This window comes from Ascaphus truei, chromosome 2 (genome assembly GCF_040206685.1).
Source record: "Ascaphus truei isolate aAscTru1 chromosome 2, aAscTru1.hap1, whole genome shotgun sequence".
Lineage (NCBI taxonomy): Eukaryota > Metazoa > Chordata > Amphibia > Anura > Ascaphidae > Ascaphus > Ascaphus truei.
The window spans coordinates 420,836,813-420,863,909 of NC_134484.1; the positions used below are offsets into that span (position 1 = coordinate 420,836,813).

Here is a 27,097-nt window from a genome sequence, read left to right on the forward strand (position 1 = left end):
AGATTGCAGATTTAAGAGTGCAGCTTAACGAAGCCAAACAAGCCTTGGAGGACTCCATAGTTTTACAAGATTTCAGTCTTGCATCTGAATTAAAGGAGATAGTGAGGTACCAGTCCTCAGGCCCAGATGGCCTGGTAATTACCCCAAAAAGAAAATGCCTAAATTGGAAGGCAAGAAAAAAAAAGGGGGAGGGAAGGGCCGACGTCAGACATTGGCGACAAAGATGCTGGTGCACGGGAATGGTGCACGGGCCGCTCCACAGGAAAATGTTTCGCTGGGGAGAGGGATATGTGACAGAGTCACTGACTCAGTAGGCTGTGACAGTGAATGGAGAGATGCTGCAGCCAGATCACTGAGTGTTAATCTCCTCAGACAGAAAGAAGCACACCTGCAGCCTAATTAAACAGGGGCTGAACTATCAGTGAAACAAGTGCTTTAAAAAGCAGGAAGTTGCTCACACAAGGTGAGCTTGTTTTTCCACAGGAAGGTGGAGAGAACTCTCCCGGCTTGGAAGCCGTAGCAGCTGCTGCTGCTCTGGTCCCCAGTCCTGCGAGAAGCTTCGCTGCTGGGACCAGCTGGGACCCCAACCCAGGAGAAAGATAAACATTGCTGCGAGGCTGGACACAGCCTGCTCCCCGGAACCGTGTTCCTGTTTGCTGTTTGGAGCTGCAACAGATAAGACTTTATTATTACACTTATTGGTTATACTTTGTGTTGCATATGTTTTGGGCATGACCAGATTAGCTGGCTGTCTTGTTAGTAAGGGCTCAAGAAGTGAGTTAGTTTCCCTAAAGGGTACAGGCTTTAATTTTCAAGAAAGTAGTTTCTTAAAGGGACAGTGCACCCGTACTTTTTTTTGGTTGTGGCTAATAAACCACTATAGTTGAACGTTTCCCATCGTGTCTAGCATCTTACTGACCCAACCGCGAGGCCGTCTTGCCACACCTGTGAACACAGATGCTACTAATGCTGTATATTACCCGTGTGGCACTCAGGAGCCTAAGCCTCCACTCGGGGAGCCTGGGGTACATATATAATCGCAATCTCGTGGTGCAATGCCTCCACCTGAGAGGGATCCCGACAGGGCGGGAGGGGCCCCTCACAGGACTCAACCCAATGACACACACTTGGTATGAGTAAGCAAGGATAACCTTTACTGAACATGCATATATATAACTTTTATACTTTAGAAGTCCCAATGTCATTCACTCCCACTTATGAGTGTATACCCCTTTGCCCACCACTGTATACCCCCACACCGTGTCCACAGTATAACCCTTGTCCCGTGGTCAGCGCTGCCACTATGTGTGAGTACTCTGTAGGTGGTGCACGTGCTTAACAATACCTGCCCAGTGCGACGGCACCTGGGCATTCAAAGGATCTTCGAAAAGGATCCGACGACCTCCTGAGTGTCGTCCGGTTCCACCAGCGTGAGGATCGGTCAGGGCCGTCCATCCTGAGTATAGTTCCACTCTCTCTGCAGAGTAGGCCTGATCCCAAGCCTCTTGGTAGGAAGCGCAGCGTCCGCTGTGTCCCGTGACAGGCACTGTATATACTAATGGGGCAGGGTCCCTAACCTAAGGCCTGTCCCTGAAGCACAACAACCTTACTGAGTGGCTCAGGGGCTAACTGGGGCCAAGGAGGCTGCTGGCCTAATGCAGTGGGCCACTGACCCCTGTACCCTCACCTCCTTCCCCTAGACTCTCCTGGCGCCGACTGAACTAGCGTGGGCTGAGCGCGCGAAATGTATCTCTCTCTGCCTGCCGAGATCCCTGCGCTCCCATTGGCCCTATTTGGCCATGTGTGCGCTGGCCCCTGTGCCTGTTGGGGGTTGTAGTCCCTGCAGCACTCTCCCTGCGATCGCGCTGTTCCTGCCCATGCGCAAATTGTAATGGCCGCCGGAGCTCCAACTGCGCATGCGCGAACTCACGCAAGATTGCGCCGCCCTGCACGGCCACCGCCGGTCCCCACACTCTCCGAACACCGCCGCTGCTGCACCAGAGACGCGCACACGTACCCGCACCTTCGCGACCCCGCAAGCCTGAAGAGCACAGAGGTGGGTAGTACAGTGCGAGAGGGGTCCATAGACAAGGGAGGAACCTAGCTACAGTTGTTTTGGGATTTCCTGCATAGCTATGTATTATACAATATGTGTGTTTCTGTTTTCCTGAGATCTTTATTATATTCTAACTGGTGGATCTCTTTTGATCATCCCTGAAGCAATCAAGTGGTGTGCTGCAAGTTTTCCTGCCCCAGCTGTTTAATTTCTTGGAATAGTGTGTCAATGAATCGTTCCCAAGTTTTAAAGAAGTTATTTGTTTTCCTCTCTCTGTCAGTTGTCGCTTCCACCCAAGCTAAATTGAATAAATTAAATAATTTTTCTTTCCATAGATATTTTTAGGGGGGAGTGGGGTGTATCCATTGCTGGAGTATTGTTTTCTTGGCAGCCATTGCCATAATTTGTCTAAATCTATTGAAAGCCTTTGTCTCTGTCGCCTCCCCATCCACTCCATTTGTTATCTCTATGTATTTGAAAAACACGTATTCTTTGGTCAGATGGATCTTTGTGTGTTGTGAGTTTTTGCTAAAATCTGCCACCTGTGTCCATAATGTTTGGATCACAGGACAACTCCATAGACAGTGCAACAAATTTGCCTCCGGTGCTCCACACTTGGTACAGTTGCTATTTGGAGCTAGTTTAGTCCTTAGTCTAAATTTGTGATTGCCCATTGACTGATAATGTATTAATCTGTGCTACTTCAGCGTACAGATAAATACAGTGGCCTGCCAATGCATTTTTTGGCAAATGCTTGTTTTGCATTGATTGTATTTTTTTCTATTTGTTTTTATTGTTTTGATTCAATTGTTTGGAATCTGGATGGCTTGTTTTGAGAACATTTAGGATTGGTTAGCGTTTTAAATTAATTTTTTGTTCTGTTGGCTACTGATTTAAATTCATTAATTGTTTTGTTGGCTCGTGTTTAAAATTAATTAATTGTTTTGTTGGTTAGTGCTTTTATTTATTAAATTGATTGGTTGGGTAGTGCTTTTATTTATTTAATTGGTTGGCTAGTGCTTTAATTTGTTTAATTGGTTGGCTACTGCTTTTATTTATTGAATTGGTGTGTTTAAGTTCTTGTATATATATTTTTTTATTGTGTATTTTTTGCCTTCATTATTTTTTATTAGGGTGACCATTGACTACTTAGTGGCTTATCATGCCCATATTATATGGGTATGATGTACCACTATGCCAATCAATAGGTACAGGGTGGGTATAGAGGGCCCAAGGTTGGTAGTTAGGCCTCCTGGGTGGGTAGCGGGGGAGGGGGGGATAACCCCTTAATTACATAGCGGTAATTAACTGCTATGGTGAATAAAGGGTTTAGGGGCCATTAGATTACATTTTTTCTTGTATTCATTCTGGCACCGGAGGACAAGGGCCTGGAGTATGTTGACGAGGACAACCTTCATGATGGCAGGGGTAAATAGAAAGTTTTATTTCCTTTATTTATGCTGGCTGGCTAATGTTTGATTTTATAATGGACAAATGAGCTATTATCCATATCTGGATAATAGTTATTTTGCCCATTTCAGTATTGAATGTGTTGAGGGGGGGGGGGTGGATTTATTTCAATGTATTGCAAAAAAACTTTGCCATTGGTACCGCAAGTCAGCAGGGACTCGCGGAGACCACCTGAGGGCTCCCAGACACCCGTGGTGACTACCTTAGGGCCCACAGCCACCCACGGGGACCACTTGATGAGCTCCGGACACCCGCGGCCTCTGGTATCAATCATGTGGGAGTAGAAGTGGGGTGTATTACTCGCTGTGTTTTTAATGTTTATTGTAGATTGGAGCTGTTTTAATATAAATTTTAATAGTGTATGAGCAGGGGTTCTCCAGACCAGAACCGCGTTGATTTGAGGTCCGGGGACCCCTGATTCTCAAGATACAGGCCCTGTTATGGCGTGCCGGTATCTCCAATTTATTTAAAAGTCCCACGTCATTTAACCGGGGGAATAAAATGCATAGAAGATACCGGCTCCCCATAACTGGGCCTGTATATCGGGAAGCTGGGGGTCCACGGACCTGAATTCTACGTGATTCTGCTCCACAACCCCCTGCTCATCTACACTTGACTGGCAAGGTGGTTCCCTCAAGAAGGTGTCTCCATTCCTCCATGGCCATCTTTACAGCTAGAAGTTCACGATTGCCCACATCGTATTTGTGTTCCGCAGGAGAAAACTTTTTAGAGAAGAAGCAACACGGGTGTAATCGACCCTGAAACTCACTTCTCTGTGACAGGACTGCGCCTGCTCCAACGTTGGAGGCATCCACTTCAACAATAGGATGACGAGGATCGGGGTGTTTCATAATGGGTGCAGAGGAAGAGAGTTTCTTGAGCTTCAGAAAAGCCGCCTGAGCCTACGGAGACCAGTTCATGTGATCTGCCTATTTTTTTGTCATGGCTGTGATGGGTGCAACGATTTTGGAGAAATCCTGAATAAATCGCCTGTAATAATTTGCGAAGCCCAGGAATCTCTGGATGTCTTTTAAACCCTTAGGTACTGGCCAGTCCAGAACAGCAGCAACCTTGACAGGGTCCATTTTAGGCCCTTGGCAGAGATAATATATCTAGAAAAGGAAAGACGGGATTTCTCGAATTCGCACTTCTCGAATTTAGCGAAGAGGTTGTTCTCTAGGAGGCGTTTAAGGACCACCCTCACCTGCTGATGATGTTGTTCCAGGGTTTTAGAATAGATGAGGATATTATCAAGGTATGACACCTATAACTGAGGTGTCTAACGTCTCTGAAATTTTAGTTCACAAAAACTGGAACACTACAGAAGCATTGCATAGGCTGAAGGACATCACCAAGTACTCGTAGTGGCCATTGTGTGTGTTGAAAGCGTTTTTTCACTCGTCACCCTGCTTTATCCTTATAAGGTTATAGCCCCCCGTGAAATCGAGCTTGGTAATAACTGTTGCCCCACGTAGATGATCAAAGAATTCGGTGATCAGAGGAAGAGGATACCGGTTTTTGACAGTAATTTTATTCAAACCTCGGTAATCAATATGAGGTCTCAATGATCCGTCCTTCTTTGCCACAAAGAAAAAACCTGCACCAGCAGGAGAACAGGATTTTCGAATGAATCATTGCTTCAAGTTCTTGTATGTCCTCTTGTATGTCCTCATTGCCTTGGTTTCCAGGTCAGGAAAAGGATATGTACGTCCACGAGGAGGAGTCATCCCAGGAAGGAGATCGATCGCACAATCAAACGTTCGATACACAGGTAATTCTTCAGCCTGTCCCTTGTCGAAGACCTGCCTCAGGTCAGAGTAACAGGACGGGAGACTGGGTAAGCCATGGCAGGCAGACCACCAAGTTCTTATCTGTCCCGAAATCTAGTAAATCTGGGGACAGTGGGTATGTAGCCAGGGAAGCCCCAGAACCACATTGATGGCTGGGGAATTGATGGCATCCAGCTGGATGAGTTTGTGGTTGAAAACACCAACCGTAGCCCTGATTTGAACTTTCTCTTATGATATGACCCCCGATCCCAACCGGTCTACCATCAATGGAAGAGATACCTAGGGGTACGTCCTTCCTCTGGAGAGAACCTTGATCCACTGAGCGAATGCCTTATCCACAAATATACCAGCGGCTCCGGAGTCCACGAAGGCCTTGGTTATCACGGAATGGTTTTGCCAGGAAAGGCTGATGGGGACCATCAAGCGACAAGGAGATGAGGACGAGGTACAGATACCCTGAGGAAACTCCCCTACTTGCTCTGGTGCGGGTCTTTCCCGGCTTCTTAAGACAGGTTTGTAGCATGGGATCCTTCTCGCCGCAGAAGAGGCACAACCCCAAAGATTGCCGGTGCTGCTTGTCCCACTCTGTCAAACACAAATTGCCCAATTGCATGGGTTCCGTAGGTTCTCCTGGTGTTTCATGGAAGGAGCCTGAATAGGTGGAGTCAGCGGAAAAGACCGTAATCCATGAGAACAATCCTGCTCCTGATGTCTCTCCCTCATCCGAAGGTCAAGGGACATGCAAAGATGATCAGTCCTTCCAGATCTGCGAGTAGGTCCCTATAAGTAAATTTGTCCTTCAGCCTCTCCTCAATGCTCTGATGGAAAGCAGCCTTCAAAAAGCCCCCTTGTTCCAATCGGTCTCCGCTGCCAGGATCCTAAACTCGATAGCATATTGTCCCATAGTGCGAGAGCCTTGTTTTAACTGTAGTAGTGCAAATTCAGCAGAAGCCGCACGGCTGGGGGTATCAAAGATTGTCTGAAATATTTGCATGAAAGCGACGGAATCGTCCAACAAGGGGGAACCCTTTTCATAAAGAGATGACGCCCAAGCTAATGCTTCATCCGTGAGTAGCGAGAAGATATATGCCACTCGAGAGCGGTGGGTAGAGAAGGATGATGGTTGTGTGTCGAACTGCATCTGGCAATGGTTCAAGAATCCTCTGTAAGCCGAGGGAAGCCATCCATAGAGAACAGGGGTTGGGATACAGGGCTCCCTTAGGACCACAGATACTGGTGCAGCGTCACAAGATAAAGACGTGGGCATAGATGGCGTCACGCTGGGGGTTACTGAGGTGGCTGCACAGGGTCTGCAGCGTAGTGGAGATTGAGTCGAGTTTCTGATCCAGCATAGCAAGACGGGTGGCATGGGTTCCCAGAAGCTGGCCCTGATGGGAAACGGCGTTCACTGCCTCTGCGGGGTCCATTATGTGGCTCGTGCAACGTGTAACGTTGCTGACTGCAGAACAGGATATGGACCCGCAGGGCAGAGGTAGAGAGTAATACACCGACCTTGGCCTGGGATTAGAGGCCTGAGATGCAGGGATAGTCCGGTACGGTTCCGGGGTCGAGGCAGGCAGCAGGCAAAGAGTGGTCAGGTCTGGTTCCAAGGTCGAGGCAGATGCAGGCAAAGAGTGGTCAGGTCCGGTTCCGAGGTCAAGGCAGGCAGCAGGCAAAGGGTAGTCAGGTCCGTTTCCGAGGTTGCGGCAGGCAAAGAGTAGCCAGATCTGGTTCCGAGGTCGAGATAGGCCGCAGGCAAAACAAAGGCAAGGCAGAGCTCAGACAGTATAAGGAAACAAGTACTTTGCACGAGCAAAGTACAAGGGCAACTGCCTGCTATGTAAAGGCCAGAGAGAGGCTTACTTCCTGTCAAGGTTGTAAGGGCAGGATTTGCCAGGAAGCAAGATGTCTGCGGTAGCTTCATACAAGATGACAACACTTCCTGTCAGCAGTCATCCAGGATGTTTCAGACAGATCCCTTATATCTACTCCGCAACCTCGGGATCCCCGGCAAACACAAACTGGCCGACCGCTGGCGTGACAGTGTATTTGAGGTCGAATTGCAGGTGCCGGGCCTCCCAATCTAATGCAGTAGAGACGCGGATGGCCGGGTAAAGATCTGCCACTGTAACCATCTCCTGATTATCCCGCAAGTGGGGATGACGACAATGAAATGGAGGCTACACATTGGCTGGTGAGCTAGAAGGACCCTCTATTCGCACTGATCAAAATCAAGGGGCCCCTCCTGAAGGAGCACTGGGTAATGGGCCCAGACTGCATACACCTGCTCCGGTGGCTCCAATGAGCCCTCCTCTGGACACCAGAAGTCCTTGCTTTGTACCTACCAGAGACATTTCCGAGACTGAGCCTCAAGCATACAATTATTACTCCCCCAAGGGATTTGCAGAAGAAGAGCTTCGCAGAACCCAAAGAATGAGGTAACCTCCCAACCTGGTAGCCTACGATTCATTTGTGGCACCCCACTATGAGGCTCAGCAGTGGTCTCAAAGCAAAATTAAATCATTGTGATTTTCACAGAAATTTATAACCGGATGTAGAGTCATGACAATGTGCTAAGTTGTACATATCGCAATGCATTTTTATTATTTAACTTTGTTGTGGTTATATGTTACAATATTCCCAAGCGGGGAAGTTGCTCTTTGCACCAGGGGGAGAATGTGGCCAGGTCTCCATCTAAGCTCCCCTTCGGCCCTCCCCTTGGGTCCCCGTTTACCTCCGCTACAGCGTGGGGGGGGGCACCGAATAGTGCAGAGAGCTATGGGAGCAAGTAGAGTGACAATCCGGTCACCAGAGCTCCTAAACAGACAGCGGCCATGTTTGTACTTCCAGCACATGTGCAGTAGCACCCGAGGTCACAGTGGCCATACTGGAACCCCTTGCGCATGCACAGTAGCAAGCGCAAGTGGCGGCCATTACAAATAGACTCCACAGGGGAACTACAATCCTCAGAAGGCACTAGGGTTGGGAATCACATGCCGCGCGAGAGACAATAGGGATAGGAGAATCTCGGCAGCAGAGGATGGATACATTTGGCACGCTGCGAGCCATGCCAGTCGAAGCTGGGACAAGGAGAGAGTAGGGTGTGTGTGTGTGTGTAGGGTGTCTGTGGCCCCTGTACTAGGCCAGAGACCCCCTCGTAGGCTCCAGCTAGGCCCCGACTACCCTGCAAGCTTGTGGCTGCTACAGGGACAAGCCCTTAGACAAGGCCACTGCTGATTAGTGTCAGGGACACAGCAAAGGATGCTGCACAGCAGATGTGGCCTGTAGTCTGTCTTCCGTTGGGGCTACCGGGTGTTGGAGCACCCAGCAGGTATATTGCTGGGTGCTCCAAGTCCACCAACTTTAACACTATTGTGGGCAGCGCTATCGCTCACACTTGGGGTGGGAGTGCCTATTGTGGGCTGGACACTGGGACACTAGTGCCCTTGCACCCAAGTTCTGTGGGAATACTGTGTGGGTATACCAATATATGTCTTGTAAGGTATTGTTGCATATTATATGTGTGTTCTAAGTCTGTGCCTAGTAAATACTGTTATACCATACTCTGGTGTGTGTTACTGGGTATATTGTCCTGTGACAGAGTTATCCAGTATAGTTATGATCCCTCATAGGTGGAGGCGCTGTCACCAGACTGATCAGGTACACCACAGGCTCCCAGCTGCGGAGGTACAGGCCTCCTGTGAGCCACAGATAAAGCACCACACACTGAGTAGCCGCCACATCTCCTATAGGGTGGGGGAAACAGCGCTATATATATATATTTATTTTTTTAATCAATAAAGAAATGAGGCACTCACTGGTCTTTGTTAAACAATCTGTTGTGTTTATTCAAAATACAAGATCAATGTTTCGGTCCCCACCTGGACCTTTATCAATATATCTGCATACTTAGAGGGGACATCGTATGTTCCGAAACAATTCAACAGATCAAGATATTTATGAACGATATAATTTACAGATGTAGCAAGCCTAAGTATCTTTATTGCCGCTGCCATGCGTGGTCACAGCACCAAAGGATTAATGCTGCCGGGGGTTATTCAGAAGCATGGACCTCCCACAGCTACATCGCACCAGACACTGTCCCCAGCATTGCAGACTTTTGCTTGTTCGTCCATAGTGCTGGGGACAGTAAGTATTGCTACATCTGCATTAGCGTAGGGGACCATTCCCTGGCAGACATAGCCCTTAGTGATCGTTAGCAGTCATACTTGTAATAGATCTCTGGAAAATTCAAGAAACTAGTATCTTACATTTGGATCTGATTCCAATGGTTACCAACTGTGAATTAAATGGCACACTGAAAGCAACTCATTCCTGGTGTTTGATAATGTATCTGTGTGAGGGGTCTTTTAATGTACAGTATGCAAAAAGAGTGAACTTGAAATATTACCTGTACTCTCCATGTTTCTATTATAGCTGCTTACTTGCTATGCATTCAAGCAGATGAACTGCAAGATGCTCTCACTTCTCATTGTGTGGTCACTCGCGGAGAAACTATAATCAGGCAAAATACTGTTGAAAAAGCTGCAGATGTCAGAGATGCTATGGCCAAAGCCCTGTATGGGCGTCTCTTCAGCTGGATTGTTAACCGCATAAATGCTTTACTGAAACCTGATGAACAGTTAAGGTAAGGGTATATTTTCTTGCACCTGCAGTATTCATTAGAATGTGGGTCTTGACCTGCAAATTTGCCTGAAAACAGAATCCAATTTGATAGGCTAAAACGTGGGAGTTTTCACAGGATTCATTTTACAAAAGCATCTAATTTCTATGGACTTTTGTGGGAAATTAGTGCTATGTGACACAGTGGTCTAGAGTCATCAATATTTGTTAGGGTACAAATACGGTATAACCACCCCCAAAAAAGAATTATTTTTATGGTGCAAGTCATCAACCATGTACCACTAGAAATAACGGATTTTTTTTAATCGGGTCCGCTAAAAATATCAAGACCAGCATCAAAATGCGTAAATAATGCAACTTTACTAATTATGATATTTTATCAGAACTTTAAATAATTGCAGAATTACCAAAACATTTTATCACCTAATACAAGTTGGCATTAGGATGGCATTAAGTTGCTGTTCGCCCTATCTTACCTATATATAAAATGACCAGTATATTGGCTTTATATACATACTGTAGGCAAGATATACTAAACCAATAAAAAAATAGGTCATAACACATTTAAAACAGTTTTTACAGTACATATAAACCCCTTAGTAGCCCAAGTGGTGAACTACCTGTAGTCATGGGTTTCCATTGCTAGCTGAACACTAAGGACTGCAAAGGGGTTATATTAAAATGAAATAACACTAATTACCCAACTTGGCTACCTTAGTGTCAAGTAAAGCATTGGCTGTTGGCCCTTTATTGAATTAATTCTGGGGAGCTTCCTCCCGGAAGACAAGGACAGCCTTCATCCAGGCTGGGGTAAGTATTTAGGCCCCTATTGAGAGGTTCTAGATAGCCACAGTGACAATCAATGGGTTTATGTTTTACTTTTATTTATTATTTAATGTATAGTATTTTTAAAGCATTTGAATGTCCAAAAGTCCACATTTGGTTAGTAGGGCTATTGGCCATTAGTCATGAAGGGTAGTGTTGGGGGTAGTAAGGGCAGGGGGGATGGGTCATGGGGATAGTTACCAGTGACAGGGTGCTTATGCCCCCTTTGTTTGCCTTAGCAATGCTTTACTAGCCACTAAGGTAGTCAAGGGGTGTTGGTAACGTAGTTAATTTGTATATTAACCCCCTTAATTTCTTTGTTATAACTTGGAACCCACAGGCATCAAAGAAGTTAATGTAATGTCTACCATAGTGTTCTGTAATAATTAATATTAGGGAAGTCTATGGTAGACATACTAGTAATGCAATTGCAATGCGGCAATTATAGCATTATTAATGGTCATGTAAATTCAAGCATCGAATCAAGTAAAAAAATATTACTGCAATCTTGATACCTTAGGTGAGGGGTCCAAAAAACAATTATATGCTGCACACCATAAATCATATACATAACAGTATTGCCGGTGCTGCTGGTTCAAGGGATACCTGTAACAATCATCCAGTCTTGAATAAATGGAAGGATCCAGCGCTCAACGGATTTTAAAAGTTCAATTTTATTGCACCATACACAACGACTGTTTCGACCTTAGTAGGTCTTTCTCAAGTGCCTTTTTCACTTGAGAAAGACCTACTAAGGTCGAAACGGTCGTTGTGTATGGCGCAATAAAATTGAACTTTTAAAAACCGTGGAGCGCTGGATCCTTCCATTTATTTAGGTGGGGGGTCGGCAGATGTTCTTTCAGCTCCTACATGTGGCTCTCCTGCATTTTCCTGGTTTGCAGTTCCCCAGCTGCTGCCTCTCTCCCTCACTGTCCTGAAGGTGGCTGCGGGGTCCTCGGCTAGCTCTAGTCAGGCCTCTTGTTGCCACCGGGCATCCCCCAGCTGCTGGCCTGCCTCCTGCACTGTTCCACACCGGGCCTCTCTCATGCCGGTGCGCACTGGAATATGGTGGCATCAAGAGGCCCGACCAGTGCCGGCCGGGCCCCCCCGCATCCACCAGCAGCACAGTGAGGGAGCAGCAACACAGTACATACAGTGCAGGAGAGAGGCAGTCCCAATATAAGTGTGTATGTATGTATGTATGTATGTATGTATGTATGTATGTATATGTGTGTGTGTATATTTGGGGAGGGGGGTTGGTGTGTATGTATTTGAGGGGAGGCTAGTTTGTATTTGGGGGGTAGTGTGTGTGTATTTGAGGGGGAGTGGGAGTGTATTTGAGGGGGTAGTGTGCGCGCATTTTTTGGGAGGGTAGTGTGTACGTGTATTTTGGACGGGGTAGTGTGCATGTATTTGGGAGGGGGTAGTGTATGTGTATTTGAGGTGTAGTGTATGTGTATTTGGGGGGGTAGTGTATGTGTATTTGCAGGGGTGATCTATGTGTATTTGAGGGGGAGGTAGTGTATGTGTATTTGAGGGGGAGGTAGTGTATGTGCATTTGAGGGGTATTGTATGTGTATTTGGGGTGATAGTGTATTTGAGGGGGAGGTAGTGTATGTGTATTTGGGGGCGTAGTGTGTGCGTGTATTTGGGGGCTAGTGTATGTGTATTTGGGGGGATAGTGTGTTTGAGGGGGAGGTAGTGTATGTGTATTTGGGGGCGTAATGTGTGCGTGTATTTGGGGGCCAGTGTATGTGTATTTGGGGGGGTAGGGTATGTATTGTTTATTTGAAACGGCAAACTGTTTTGCACAGAAAAAGAATGAAAAAAAAAATGGACTTATTATTGAGATGCATTTTATTCCACCACATATTTTTTCCTTCCTCTAATTCTGATTAAAGTACAGATGCAGCAGCTGTTATTCGAGCAAATCACGAAATGGCTTTCGATATCTCCCCGTGATCCTCACTAGTTTTGCCGGGGCAGACTATAATGGCCCATCGGATTAACACAACAGGGGTCCCTGCCGTGTGAGTCCTACCGGGGTCTGCCTGTCTGTAATAGATGCGCAGTAAGAGATAAGTTGAATCAGTCACTCTAACTGCGAACCTCACAGGCGATCGCGGGGTTTTTATTTAAATGTCGCAGGGGGTCTCCGGAGCTGAACCGCATTGATTTCAAGTCTGCAGCGGAACATCTCGCAATACCACGGGCATAACGCAATATTTACCCAGGTAAATGTTCGAATAACGGCCGCTGCATCTGTAAGTTTGTCATATGTTAATGCTTATACAGTATACTGTATACCTATTAGTGTCTATATTTATGTGTTTGTGGGGGCGTAATATTCATGTATGCTCATCCGGCTCATGGAATATTTTGGACAAAGACATTTTTATTAAAATGGCTCTTCTTCCTTGAAAGGTTGCAGACTCCACCCTTAGGTCACAAAATTGCGGTGATAAGAAGTGATAAAAAATATTGCCGAGAGCGATATTAACTACATTTTAACGGCTAGTATGTCCTTTTTTTGCTTCCCCCAGGCAGGCAAGATTGCATATTTTTTGGAGAGGTGGAGACAGAAAAAAGACAGCGAAAGATACCGTTTTGAAATCTCAGGGAAAGCAAGATTTCTGTGCAAAATGCAATCTCGCAGTTCATTGAATAAATAGCATGTGTTACCTAATTTTGTGAAATGTCTTTATTTCCATACAATATTTGCGTACACAGATTGGCACAGCGAAAGAAACTCAAAATTTGAAATGCACTGTTCTGACGTGTGAACTGTATAATAAATGGGTGTTTCTGTGTAAAAATTTGAATTTTATCATGAGAATACCATTATTGCAGTTCAATGAATAGGACCCAATGTAGAGTATACAGTATACAGTACATAAGGGTTTTATTTCACCAAAGGTAATATTGACTCTTTATCTTGTATTTTGCAAGTCTCTCATTTATATTGATACATATTTGTAATAGGTGGTGGTATCCATTGCATAGACAGTGCACATCCTATTTTAAATACAGTACTTATATTAGTTCCCTAAAATAAATATTTATGATCATTATAAATATTTATGATAATTATTTTTAGGCAACCTTAATAATGTACATTATTGACATGCAAATATCAGTGATTTTATGTCATTTTAAAATTTGAATGATTAATTTTATCTTTTCAGCAAAGATGATACTGGATTTAATATTGGAATTCTTGATATATTTGGCTTTGAAAACTTTAAAAAGAACTCTTTTGAACAACTCTGCATTAACATTGCAAATGAACAAATACAGTTTTATTTTAATCAACACATTTTTGCATGGGAACAGGTACGAAACAATTTATTGATAATATAGTAAATTTCTGTTGTTTTTATAATCACAGTAATGGTGTCCTTTTATTTAGCACATTTAGAGGGACTATTTACAGTCTATCACAAATGTGTAGTTCAAATTCAAAAGTTTGCATAGCAAAACTGTGATACGGTCAAATTATATTTTCTAGGTTTTGCATATACCCTGTACTGTACCGAAAAAACAACTAATTAGGAAAGTCGTTTCCAATAGGATTTATTTGTGTTTTTGTGATTAAAATGAACACTACAGATGTAACTGCTCTTACTAGGCCTCGGATATAGTAGGCGCAGCACCTACTGTAGTAGTACAGCACCTAATGCAGAGGCGATCAGTGGCCAAGGGATCTGGAGGAGGAGACGCGATGGGGAGGTGTGTTATAGGCATGCCTGTGACGTCACGTGAGCGGTTCTCCCTCATTGGCTGAACCGTACACCTGACCCTGCTGTCGCAAGCCAAAATCAACATATTTTGCCGCATGAAAAATCAGCTGCATCATCGCACTTAGTCGCGTGCTCTATGGCCTGCCTCAAAGAGGCACGTCTTTTGTTTGCGCCGCGTGTGCAGTCGCGGTAAGTATGGCCACGGCCTTACTTTTCCTGGTACCGCGATCGCTTGTAGTCCTGTGACCGCTCCGATTGCAGCTCAGGAGGATTAACGCTGCGGGATGTCACATTAAAAGGAATGGACACCCCGAAGCGCCATTGCTGCTGCCACCTCCCCCAGCACCGTGTTATTTTGGAGTTTCCTTTGCGGAGCCGGGAACTGTAAGATGGACTACATCTGTACCGTTCAGGATCAACTGTTTCATTTTCAACACTATTGTGCAGATATGTTCTTATACTTACAGTATATCATTTTCTGTAAACCTTTAATGGATTTATAATGAAATCTCTCCTCCCTGCTGTTTTAATTCCATTTATTTGAATGGAGCTGAACACCCCATGGGGGAGAAGACAAAAAGAAAAATGTATATTTGTGTGTGTATATATTTTTATATACACACACACGAAGCGAATGTAGTCACACTGGAGCTAATATAAAAAGGAGAGTCTGTACTAAGACAACAATAGCAGTATCGTAAGAGGGGCAATCGCAGGTCTGGCCTGACATGAGCCCCAGCTTGGAGGTTGTTGGGGAGAATGGTAGAGGGTTTACACTCTGGCTGAGTTGAGCAGACACTGATGAGAGAGCAGTCACTCTCAAACCTTCCTGTGGATTAGCATTTCGTGGCATGGCCGTGGGTGGAAAACCTGGTTGTACGTTAACTTGGTGGGGGAGATACCCTGAGCTGCTCTAGACTCTCCAGGTTTCCCCCTTTATGATTGCTGACTAAACCCAATTGCAGCTCCCTCTTATAATAACCTATCCTGGACCACTCTACCTTATTAGAACTCACTAAACTTCTACAGGGAGCTCCTGCACAGGTCTGAGAGATTAACCCCTTACATTCAACATTGTATGTATGTATGTATGTATGTATGTATGTATGTATGTATGTATGTATGTATCGAGAGGCCAAACAGCTATGATGCATTTTGTATTTCTTATTTACAATGTTATTATGTGCATCATGGTATAATCAAAGGGATTTTCAAATAATGTATCCTGTGAAAAGCCAATAAAAAGAAAACAGTGACATAAGGTTTGCCTTGTGTACATGCAGAATTACTATATGAATCAGCTTAATTTAGTAATTACATTTCTCTCATATACAGGCTAGAAACCAGTATTCATAAGTGTTTCCTTTTGAAGTACAGTGATTGCAGCCTGTGCTAGAAGTACCTTTTAGAAGTTAGAGTTGCGCAATGTAAATAGTCAAACCTTTTTATTTTATAATGCACCCAGCTAATCAAGAATTTATGGAAAGTGGTCAAGTATGAGGTTTTGCTATTTTGAAAAGCTCTTTATATCTTTATGTTATTTTATAGTTATAATGTATCTTTCTTCAAAGTAATTCAATGGAAATGAGGCAATGTAGGTTTTAAACAAATGTGCCTTTCTACATTTATACTTTTAGGAATGCTTAATATGTTTAGGGAACATGTTACTATTTGATTTACATTTATGTGGAGATTTTAACTGATTTGACCAAGTATACTTTTTTTTAGAGAAAAAATGTTTTTTAACCATACTCCTTTTTACATAGTAGATGATAAGGTTGAAAAAAGACGTACGTCCATCAAGTTCAACCTATGCTAAATTTAGACAACAGATACTTTATCCTATATCTATACTTACTTATTGATCCAGAGGAAGGCAAACAAAAACCCCAGTGTTATATCATCCAATGATATCTCATATGGGGAAAAATAAATTCCTTCCTGACTCCAAGAATTAGCAATCGGATTAATCCCTGGATCAACATCATTCCCATGTATACTTATTTGGTATAGCCCTGTATACCTTTAATACCTAAAAAGATGTCCAACCTTTTTTTGAACAAATCTATTGTATCTGCCATCACAGTCTCCATGGGTAATGAATTCCACATTTTAAGTGCCCTTATTGTAAAGAACCCTTTCCTTTGTTGCTGGTGAAATCTCCTTTCCTCCAACCTTAAGGGTTGGCCCGAGTCCTTTGTACTGCCCTTGGGATGAATAGTTCTTTTGAAAGCTCCTTGTATTGTCCCCGAATATATTTGTATATAGTTATCATAGCCCCTCTTAGACACCTCTTTTCTAATGTAAATAAATCTAATTTAGCTAGTCTCTCCTCATAAGTTAGATTGTCCATCCCCTTCATTAATTTGGTGGCTGTTCTCTGCACTCTCTCTAGTTCCATGATGTCTTTTCTTAGGATTGGTGCCCAAAATTGTACTCCCTACTCAATGTGTAGTCTTACTAATGCTTTGTAAAGGGGCATAATTATGTTTACTTCCCTTCCATCCATTGGCCGTTTGATGCAAGATAGGATCTTGTTTACCTTTGCAGCTACTGCATTACTTTGGGCACTATTGCTAAGCCTGCTGTCTACAAGCACTCCTAAATCCTTCTCCATCAAGGATTCCCCCAATTTATCCCCATTTCATTTATAATTCTCCTTTTTATTCTTGCATCCCAAATGCATAACCTTACATTTATCTGTATTAAACCTCATCTGCCATTTACCTACCCACGTTTCCAGTCTCTCCAAGATCCTTCTGAAGAGAAATTACATCCTGCTCTGATTCTATTACCTTACACAATTTAGTAAAGATGGAGACTTTGTTCTCGATGCCAACTTCAAGGTCATTAATAACCAAGTTAAAAAGCAGGGGTCCCAGTACCGTGTTTATTTGTTTATCATAATTCCTCAGCTCACATGCTTTATTTATCATTATTCCTCAGCGTGTATGGTTTGAAAAAGTTAATCTAACAAACTATTATATTCTGAAAATTTAGGATGGACCGGTTGGTAAATTCGAGATTTGAACAAAGCGAACGTCAAAATTTGTTCGGAATTTCCAATTGAATTTCAGAGTGAACTTTCAAGTCCAAGAAAAATTCATAACCAAAACCCAATGATGACACTGAGAATGGATCCCTTTTTTTGTAAAATAAACTGGGCAAACTCGCAAACTTTAGCAAAAAGTTAAACGTTGGTAAAAGTTTTCTGAAAGGGAAAAGCAAATTCCTGCTTATTTTGAAATTTTTCCATCGTTTACAACACCAAAACTCTTACTAAAAATATAATACATTAATAGGAATTTAGTCTAAAAATGGGCAATATCAGTGGTGTTTTGGTCTTGATTATAGAAATATTTTGGTACAGTATGTGTTTTGGTTTTGCATAAGCTTTATTTTTAACTTTTTAAAATTATGGTAAAATCTAAATAATTTTAATTTGTGCCAATTTTTTTCAGCTTTGCATTTCTGAACATAATTTGTAGGTTTTTTAAGAAGTTCAAACCTGTGCACCCTCTCCCATGAAATGATAAAATTGAAAGGAAAAAAATATATTATTCAAGGATAATCCTTTTTAGGGGGGTTTGAAATTAATTTGACTTGGATTCTAATATTCAATGCGATCTCTGACTCATTAAATTTGACATCCAATTCTCTAAATGCTCGATTCAAATTTTGAATCAAAATGTCAATTAACTGAAGTTCGTATTTTAAACCGCAAATGTGCTCATCCTTACCATAAGCAAAAAGTTTCTACATTTTAATGGATTGGAAAAGCGTTTATGTGATAATCTATAAATATAGGTGCAGACTTAAAATATGGCGATTTTTCTTAAAGAATGAATATTTAAATGAAGATGTGGATGCAAGAGTCATTGAGTATGAGGATAACAGGCCACTTTTGGACATGTTTCTACAAAAACCAATGGGTTTACTCTCTCTTCTTGATGAGGAAATTAGATTCCCAGGAGCAACTGATCAGACGCTTGTAGGTAGGTAATAGTTAGCATTGTAAAACGTTGTCTGCCTGTTAAATGTGTAACAAAATGAAGATACATTTAGAAGATAACCACTACTCTACCATTTTTAATATTAGGCTACAAAACACAGTGATCTATAACCTACTATAATGATACAACCTATCATAGTAATGTATGTAGTAACTCCTTCCCTATCTTCTCCCACTGTTTCACATATTCACTAGCCCTTTTTTAATCTGTAAGAAAATACTTTCATACATGAATGTTGAAAAATACCATACATTACCAAATATGCAATTAATACTAAAACAAACCGGTTTAGAGTTTTACACAAAACCCACAGTGTTGTTATTATTGCCGTTCTTATATTGCTGTTTTCAAAGAATTACACACTTTCCTATGCTACAATGTTACACACTAATGTAACTTTGGAGATACTGAAACTGTTCTTGTTTGCCTAGCAAGGCAGCAAATGACTGAGAAAAATCAACAAGCGTTTTATTTTTCATTTTGAAACTCATTTATTTATGGTCATTAAATTCAATAAACTGATAAGCAGCATTTGTAGATATATTGTTTATACAGGACAATATATTTATTGCACAGTGTATGATGAACTTAGAGATGGAGGGTATTATCATGATTAATGCTTTTTCATGCTTTACAGAAAAATTTGAAGATAACCTTAAATCAAAGTATTTCTGGAGGCCCAAGAGGGTAGATCTAACGTTTGGCATCCACCACTTTGCCGGGAAGGTACAGTGAAATACAGCTCTAGCTCTGTGGATTGTAAAAATATATCCTGAACAGTTGTATTTATGTGGTATATAGGTCCTCCATTCTATGGTCACAAATTAAGCATTATTGTTGTCAATTTATACTAAATGTGTAAAGAACAAATGCACAAAAAGTCTGCCAAATGTTCACCCTATTTATTACGATGAAAGCAAGAAAGAAACAGGCTTACATACTGTGGTGCTGCTATTTATTCAGCACCTACTGCATATACATGTCAAAAAGATAGCTGACATACAAGTTAAATTAGGTCGTCTTGGGCTTTCTCTTATAGTGTATGAGTAGCAGTATGTTATATTACACTTTATGCAGCATTTACTCCCTCAATGCTAGTAAAGCATGACATGCACGGTAAGAACATGTGTTATATCACCCTGTCACAATCAATTATACACAACAATTTGTTAGAATATAGTTTACCTTTTTTATCATTTTGAGTTTTATTGTTTTTTTTTTTAAATTTGACCGTTTATGCCTTTCTTGTTTTTCTTATAATAAATTCACAATCAAATCTCAATAGGAAATTCTTACTGTGTCTGTAGATAAACCAACTTATTCCACATTTAATGCTTTACTCTAGTAGTCACAAAACTTCATTTAAATAGGAGCAATGTCATTGAGGAATTCAATCAACTACAGTATGTAATAGTCCCAAATGTTGTAATTTCAGTACTTTCAGACTTCTTTTTTCTTAACCCCTTGCTCACATACTGTAATGTAAAGCAGCATATAGGTGCAGCAGCATATAGGTACAGCAGCATATAGGTACAGTACACTGCAATGTTCCAGCAGTGAAAGAGATAACTGTCTTTTGATATTTAATTTAATGTCAAATACTTACTTTAGTTTGAACTACATTTTCAGACATAAATCAGACTACAAAACGCATAATAAAGACCTGTCCACATTAAATAACTGTTCATTACCACAGCAAATTGCTGCAGGAATTGAAATATCTTAGGTCACATTGAAGAACTTTAATCTATAATAATGTATCAAATTCCTGGTAGTAACAAAGTATTTCTTGAAAGGTTCTCTATGATGCAAGTGGGTTTCTGGAAAAAAACAGAGATACTTTACCAGCTGATATAGTTCTCCTACTCCGCTCTTCTGAAAACAATCTGATTCGAATATTAGTAACTAATCCTCTAACGAAAACAGGTAATTTTCCAGAATATTTCTAGCTGCTACGTTTGAACAATTGTTGTAATTGCAAGCAAATACAAATACCACTTATGAGTATATTAAGGTGGACTAATAATATCAGCCATGACAGTAAAACATAGGTATAATAATTATAATTTATTTATACACTGTCATATTCTGCATCATAGTATGTGTGTAAGATAAATTAAAACTATAACATGCCCATGTTAAAAGAGAAAACAAGCAAAAGGTGACACTGGGTGTGCATCTGCATGCCATTTCCCAGAATCCCAGGCTGCAGTGCAAGCATTGTATGCTAAGACATAATGGGGAAAGGCAGGGGTGCAGACCTGTTGAGACGTGAAAAAGTGATATTTGTATTTACTATACACTGTAAAGGACAGGGTTTTTGTCACTTGAACTCAACATAACTTATTTTATGTCTTACAATTGCAAATATTTCTATTGACTTTTCAATTCATGTCTGGATATTAATTGTATTAACAATTTGTAAGTATTTGGTGACCTGTGTGGGAATACTCTTATATTTGCAATAACATTTTACATTATGATTTCTGCATCAGTGTTGTGGCTTGTTCTGAAAGGCCATAGATCATTTTTTTTTTTAGATCAAGGCGAGGTGAGCTTTATCTTTGTATAACCACCTCGAAATTATAACACATAAGTCCAGGAAATGTTTCTTTAATACCAATATGTCAAATAAGATTTGTAAGAGTTTAAATGAAATGTAGAATATTTGAAATGGTAAAATTAAAGGTACGTGAGATTTGTATTTCTTTTGATTCAGGAAACCTTGCACACACAAAATCTAAAGGGGGAATACGTTCCCAACCATGGACAACTCAGAAATCAGTCAGCAAGGTAATAACCCAAAACTCCTTACAAGCCACCCAAAATAATTTTCATTACTGTAAAAAAGGCATTACTAACTTTATCAAGTAACTATGTCCTGGTTTCTTTCCTTACTTTTTTTTTTTTATCTCTATAAAGCCAGATATCTTAATGTTGTACAATTCATATTTCTTCTGTGAGGGAAAAACATATTTCCCTATTTTTTGCCTGCCGGCTTGGCTTTGGTTTGTAGATCAATTTCTTACAGTATTACAATTTTAGCTTAATGTTAAAAAAAGATATATCCATGTACTTGTTTGTACTATAGGGTGTATTATTAATTGCTGGGAATTATACAACAGCAACACCTAATTCCATTATTACTGTATATCCAGATTAAAACACTACATGCAGAGTAATATACAGCTGTGTGAAAAAGAAAGCACACCTTCTTTGAATTCTATGGTTTTACATATCAGGACATAATAACAATCATCTGTTCCTTAGCAGGTCTAAAAATTAGGTAAATACAACCTCAGATGAACAACAACACATGACATATTACACCGTGTCATGATTTATTTAACACAAATAAAGCCAAAATGAAGAAGCTATGTGTGAAAAACTAAGTACATCCTTACTGCTTCCATAGGAATTAAGATGCTAAGTAGCAGACATGTGCTGCTAATCAAATGCCCTTGATTAATTGATCATCAGCAAGTGTGACCACCTCTATAAAAGCCAAAGTTTTAGCAGTTTGCTGGTCTGGAGCATTCAGGTGTGTATTAACACAATGCCAAGGAGGAAAGACATCAGCAATGATCTTAGAGAAGCAATTGTTGCTGCCCATCAATCTGGGAAGGCGATTTCCAAACAATTTAAAGTCCATCATTCTACAGTGAGAAAGGTTATTCAAAAGTGGAAAACATTCAAGACTGTTGCCAATCTTTCCAGGAGTGGACGTCCCAGAAAATTCACCCCAAGGTCAGACCGTGCAATGCTCAGACTCTTCAGGCCTCAGTTAGCATGTTAAATGTTAAAGTTCATGACAGTACAATTAGAAAAAGAACATGGCAGCACGGCTTAGGTTTGCAAAGTTGCATCTGAACAAACAACAAGACTTCTGAAACAATGTCCTTTGGACAGACGAGACCAAAGTGGAGATGTTTGGCCATAATGCACAGTGCCATGTTTGGCGAAAACCAAACACAGCATATCAGCACAAACACCTCATAGTAACTGTCAAGCACGGTGGTGGAGTGGTGATGATTTGGGCTTGTTTTCCAGTCACAGGACCTGGGAACCTTGCAGTCATTGAGTCGACCATGAACTCCTCTGTATACCACAGTATTCTAGAGTCAAATGTGAGGCCATCTGTCCGACAGCTAAAGCTTGGCCGAAATTGGGTCATGCAACAGGAGAATGATCCCAAGCACACCAGCAACTCTACAACAGAATGGCTGAAAAAGAAAAGAATCAAGGTGTTGCAATGGCCCAGTCAAAGGCAAGACCTCAACCCGATTAAATTGCTGTGGCTGGACCTTAAGAGAGCTGTGCATAAACAAATGCCCACAAACCTCAATGAACTGAAGCATCGTTGAAAAGAAGAGTGGGCCAAAATTCATCCAAATGATGTGAGAGACTGATAAAGTCATACAGGAAACAATTACTTCAAGTTATTGCTGCTACAGGTGGTTCTACAAGCTATTAAAATATAGGATATACTTAGTTTTTCTCACATGGCTTCTCCATTTTGGCTTTATTTTTATTAAATAAATCATGACAAGTGTAATATGTCATGTGTTGTTGTTCATCTGAGGTTGTATTTACCTAATTTTAAGACCTGCTAAGGAACAGATGATTGTTATTATGTCCTGATATGTAAAACCATAGAATTCAAAGAGGGTGTACTTTCTTTTTCACACAACTGTACATTGTCACGATGCACTGACCTTATCAACAATTTTTATATTTTGGGGATCTCGATTGAGCACACAAGTTGAGCAAAATAAACTGACATTTATTTCCTTAATAGACAGACACACGACAACCTAAGAATATACTTGACAAACACTTACTGAGGGAGAGAACGGGATAAAATGCCCAGAGACTAAACAAAGCACCAGAATAATGTCCTTTAAAATGCTGTCCTTTTGCAAGGGGCGCAAGTTGCCAGCCCAATATGTCCTTGGATAGTGCAACGTTCATTCTGGTCCGTTGGGTTTGGTTAGATAACAAAATCCTGAAACAGAGTTCTGTCCTTGCTTCCGATGAAATTAACTCGTTGCATTCGGGATCGTTGCTACTGCTCGTATCCGCTCTTAGAAGCGAGATGGAAATTCAATCACATTGTAAAAGAAATACAATGGGGATAGCTCGGGGGGCATGTATATAGGGGCTGATATCATATCTCCAACATACCCACCCAATCCCCTTCCTGGGAATTTCCCACTCACCAATCTCCAACTTTCCCACAGTTTGCAGAGTGGGCACTATGGGGATTTCCGGTTGGTACAGCGCCTGTGCTAACCGGACACATTGGCTGCTTACCATATGGGTACTCCCCTTTTCCCTGGCGTCTCCCAGGCTAGGATTTGGTCTCAAGGTGTGAACTAGACCCGATGACTAACAGGATCTCCTATTCAGCGAGCATCCCGGCTAATTCACACCTTGTGGCTCTGGGGGATTTCCTCTGCAACACTCCCCTAGACCCGTAGGCACTGCCTCAACAGGGGGTCTCTGAAGTCTGCATAAGAAAGTGCCCCCAGCTCATGGGTGTTAAAACATTTGGTCACTGGATGCATTACAAAGGCAAGTAGAAAAAATGTATCCTGCCTGTACATTTTAAACTGCAGCCAGAAAGGCACTTTATTAAAAATATATGTTCTACTGCTTCTAAAGTTATATTTTTAATATGTGTGTGCTTGGGGTGTTACTCTGGGGCTGCACACCAAAAATCAGAATGCTAGTCCATTCCGTTCCCGAGTTAGGGGCTTCTCCTTGAGCCGACAATGCTGGGCTATGGGCTTCCCATGTCAATTGACTTGCGGTTAACCTAGTTCCCACCACAGTAATGGATACCTATGTTACTCAACTGAACAAAGCGACCGCGCCACGCTTCTCCAATTAGCTTGTGGCTTGGCTCGCGCAGCGCCATCTTGTATCCAAAAAACAGTAATGCAGGTTTACAATGAAATACATTACTGCAGGCCTATGCAATCCTGCAAAACGAGGACAATAAGGTACAGAGGGGAAAATAATACATGTGTAGTGCATATAAAATTAACCCCTTCATCCCCAATGTGAAGTAGGGTTAACCAGCCGAGCATACTGCCTATATTAATGCGCTGATTAACCCTATTTTCATACATACATGTATATTATTTATTTGTTACAACACCAACCGAATGTAAGAGAATTTCAGTGAAGAATTGCACCTTGAAATTAAAAGTTTTATTGGACCTTTAAAATAGATCTAACAGTAATTAACAAAAAAAAAACAAAAAAGCCCCAAAGCAACATCCAAATGACAAAGTATATAGTTAAATACTTATCTGTTTATCTTCCAATAAGTATGGGTCATTTAGTTAAACTCTTTGGCCAAAGCATTATAAGCCTACAGCCATGTCACAGCATGACCACTCTGCATGTTCTAACACTACAGTACCTGTCAAACTTCTCGTTTACCTCTGTAATGATGGGAGAGATGTCTTAATAGACCATTTGGCAGTTAGTTACCCCTCCTCTCTGTTTGATATCTCACCATTCCAACTTTTTAAGTAGCAGGTTTTTTCGTGCACCTGTGGAAAAATGGTATATTATGACATTTCTCTTTCTATTTCAGAGGTAAATGAGAATTTTCAAAGTTAGTATTAGGACCTTATAAGAAGGCAAACAGATAAGAATTGAACTATATACTTTGTCAGTTGGATGTTGCATTGGAGCTTTTTGTTTGTTTCTTTGTGTACAGTAAATGATCACAGCCAATATCACTCCGTTTGACACATACACACACACAGTTTTGTTCTGAGCTTGCAGGGATTGTGTGTGATATAATTACAACTCTGTGATACCCATGCTCCACTATGCAGAATAAGAGTACATGGGGCCCACCTTCCATAATTTACAACCGACCTTATAGCGCTTTACGATCTTAGAGATGCCTTGTGGAAAAGCAACAAAGTAACTGGCACTACTAGGATCTTAATACTGTAACTACAGATGCCTGAAGAATATGTGCACAAGGCAAACAAGGCACGCAAAAGCACAATATTACTCTGACAATCTTCATCAGAATAAATCAAATCCAGCTAAATTCTGGAAGGTTATCAACAATATATTCCAGACTTCTAGACATCAACAACCATGTAATAATATTAAGGAGGATATTACCCTGGCAAATCCTACTGACATTGCAAATGCATTTAATGAATACTTTGTGGGGTGTGCTACTAATTTATTAGTGAAAAGCAACCCAAACTACATGTATGAACCTCATTCTGGGCGTACCGCTATAGCCCCACCCTCTACCAACATTGCCCACAGTTTTCAATTTGTCCCAGTATCGTAAGAGGAAATTACACAAGTGCTCATCAAATTAAAACTATGCAGCCAATGTGGACCTGACCTTCTGCAATCTAAGTTCCTGTGATTTGGTGCCCAAGTCATTGCCAAACTGCTTCTTCCCTATTCAACTCTATCTTGTCTTCAGGCCATATCCATAAGACTTGTAAAACTGCCAGAGTTATCCTAATCTTCAAAAGTGGGGACAAAAACACTGTCTCAATCTACAGACCAACCTTTCTTCTCCCAATACTTTCCAAAGTCATAGAAAAATGTGTTCACTCCCAATTAAGCGATTACTATGACAAGACAAATTTCCCTAGCCAACTCCAATCTGGCTTTCACCCCAAACACTCCATGGTAACTACTCTCCTAAACGTTTTCAGTGAGATCCAGTGTGAAATGGAACTGGGACAACTCACTAGTGCAATATTCCCAAATTTTGCAAAGGCTTTTGATACTGTTGATCATGTTATCTTGCTAAACAAACTATAGTGCTCTGGAATAGGGAAGCATGCTTTAAACTGGTTTCATTCCTACTTATCAGGTAGATCCCAACATGTGTCTATCTCGGGCACTAACTCCAACCCCTCGGATATCACCTGTGGTGTCCCTCATGGCTCTGTTCTGGGGCCCTACTCTTCTCAGTGTTCATTAATGATTTTCCTACAGCTTGTAAGAGAGCCTCAATGCACATGTATGCAGATGATACAATCTTGTGTGCACACAGCCCTAACCTCTCTAACCTTGGACATGTACTTCAATCTGACATTTTGAGACTTGAACATTGGATTTCCCAAAACAAACTGTTTCTAAACACTGACAAGACTGTAACAATGGTATTTGGGACCAATGCTTCATTTCTAAAGCTTCCAATGAAGGAGCTACAGGTCAGAACCAACTCGTACTATCCTAGCCCCTGTTACTAGTTTCAAATATTTGGGCATATGGTACAGTATGACTTTCATTTAACATTTGGGTTGCACAATGATACCCTAACATTCAAAACCAAACTATATAGGAACAAATCCTCCCTAATTCTTCTGGTCAGAAAGTGCATCGCACAGTAGAAGCTGATGCCAATTATAGACTATGGGGACATAGTATATGGCACGGCACCCCAAACTCACCTCAGAAAACTTGATACCCTCTACAACTCAATATGCCACTTTGTCCTCCAATGCAATTACAACACACATCACTGTGAAATGTGCAAAGAACTAGATTGGTCAT

The 27,097-nt window shown here is 41.6% G+C and overlaps 1 protein-coding gene across 1 annotated transcript in view; it reads left to right on the forward strand.

Annotated features, from left to right (window-relative positions):
• Positions 1–27,097, forward strand: part of LOC142487761 (myosin-IIIa-like) — a 157,775-nt gene that overhangs the window by 33,839 nt on the left and 96,839 nt on the right. Inside the window, exons 8-13 of the mRNA XM_075587611.1 lie at positions 9,754–9,964; positions 13,971–14,118; positions 18,367–18,520; positions 19,176–19,264; positions 20,335–20,464; positions 21,258–21,331. Of these exons, the coding sequence (XP_075443726.1) occupies positions 9,754–9,964; positions 13,971–14,118; positions 18,367–18,520; positions 19,176–19,264; positions 20,335–20,464; positions 21,258–21,331 (806 nt within the window). The remainder of the gene's footprint in view (positions 1–9,753; positions 9,965–13,970; positions 14,119–18,366; positions 18,521–19,175; positions 19,265–20,334; positions 20,465–21,257; positions 21,332–27,097) is intronic.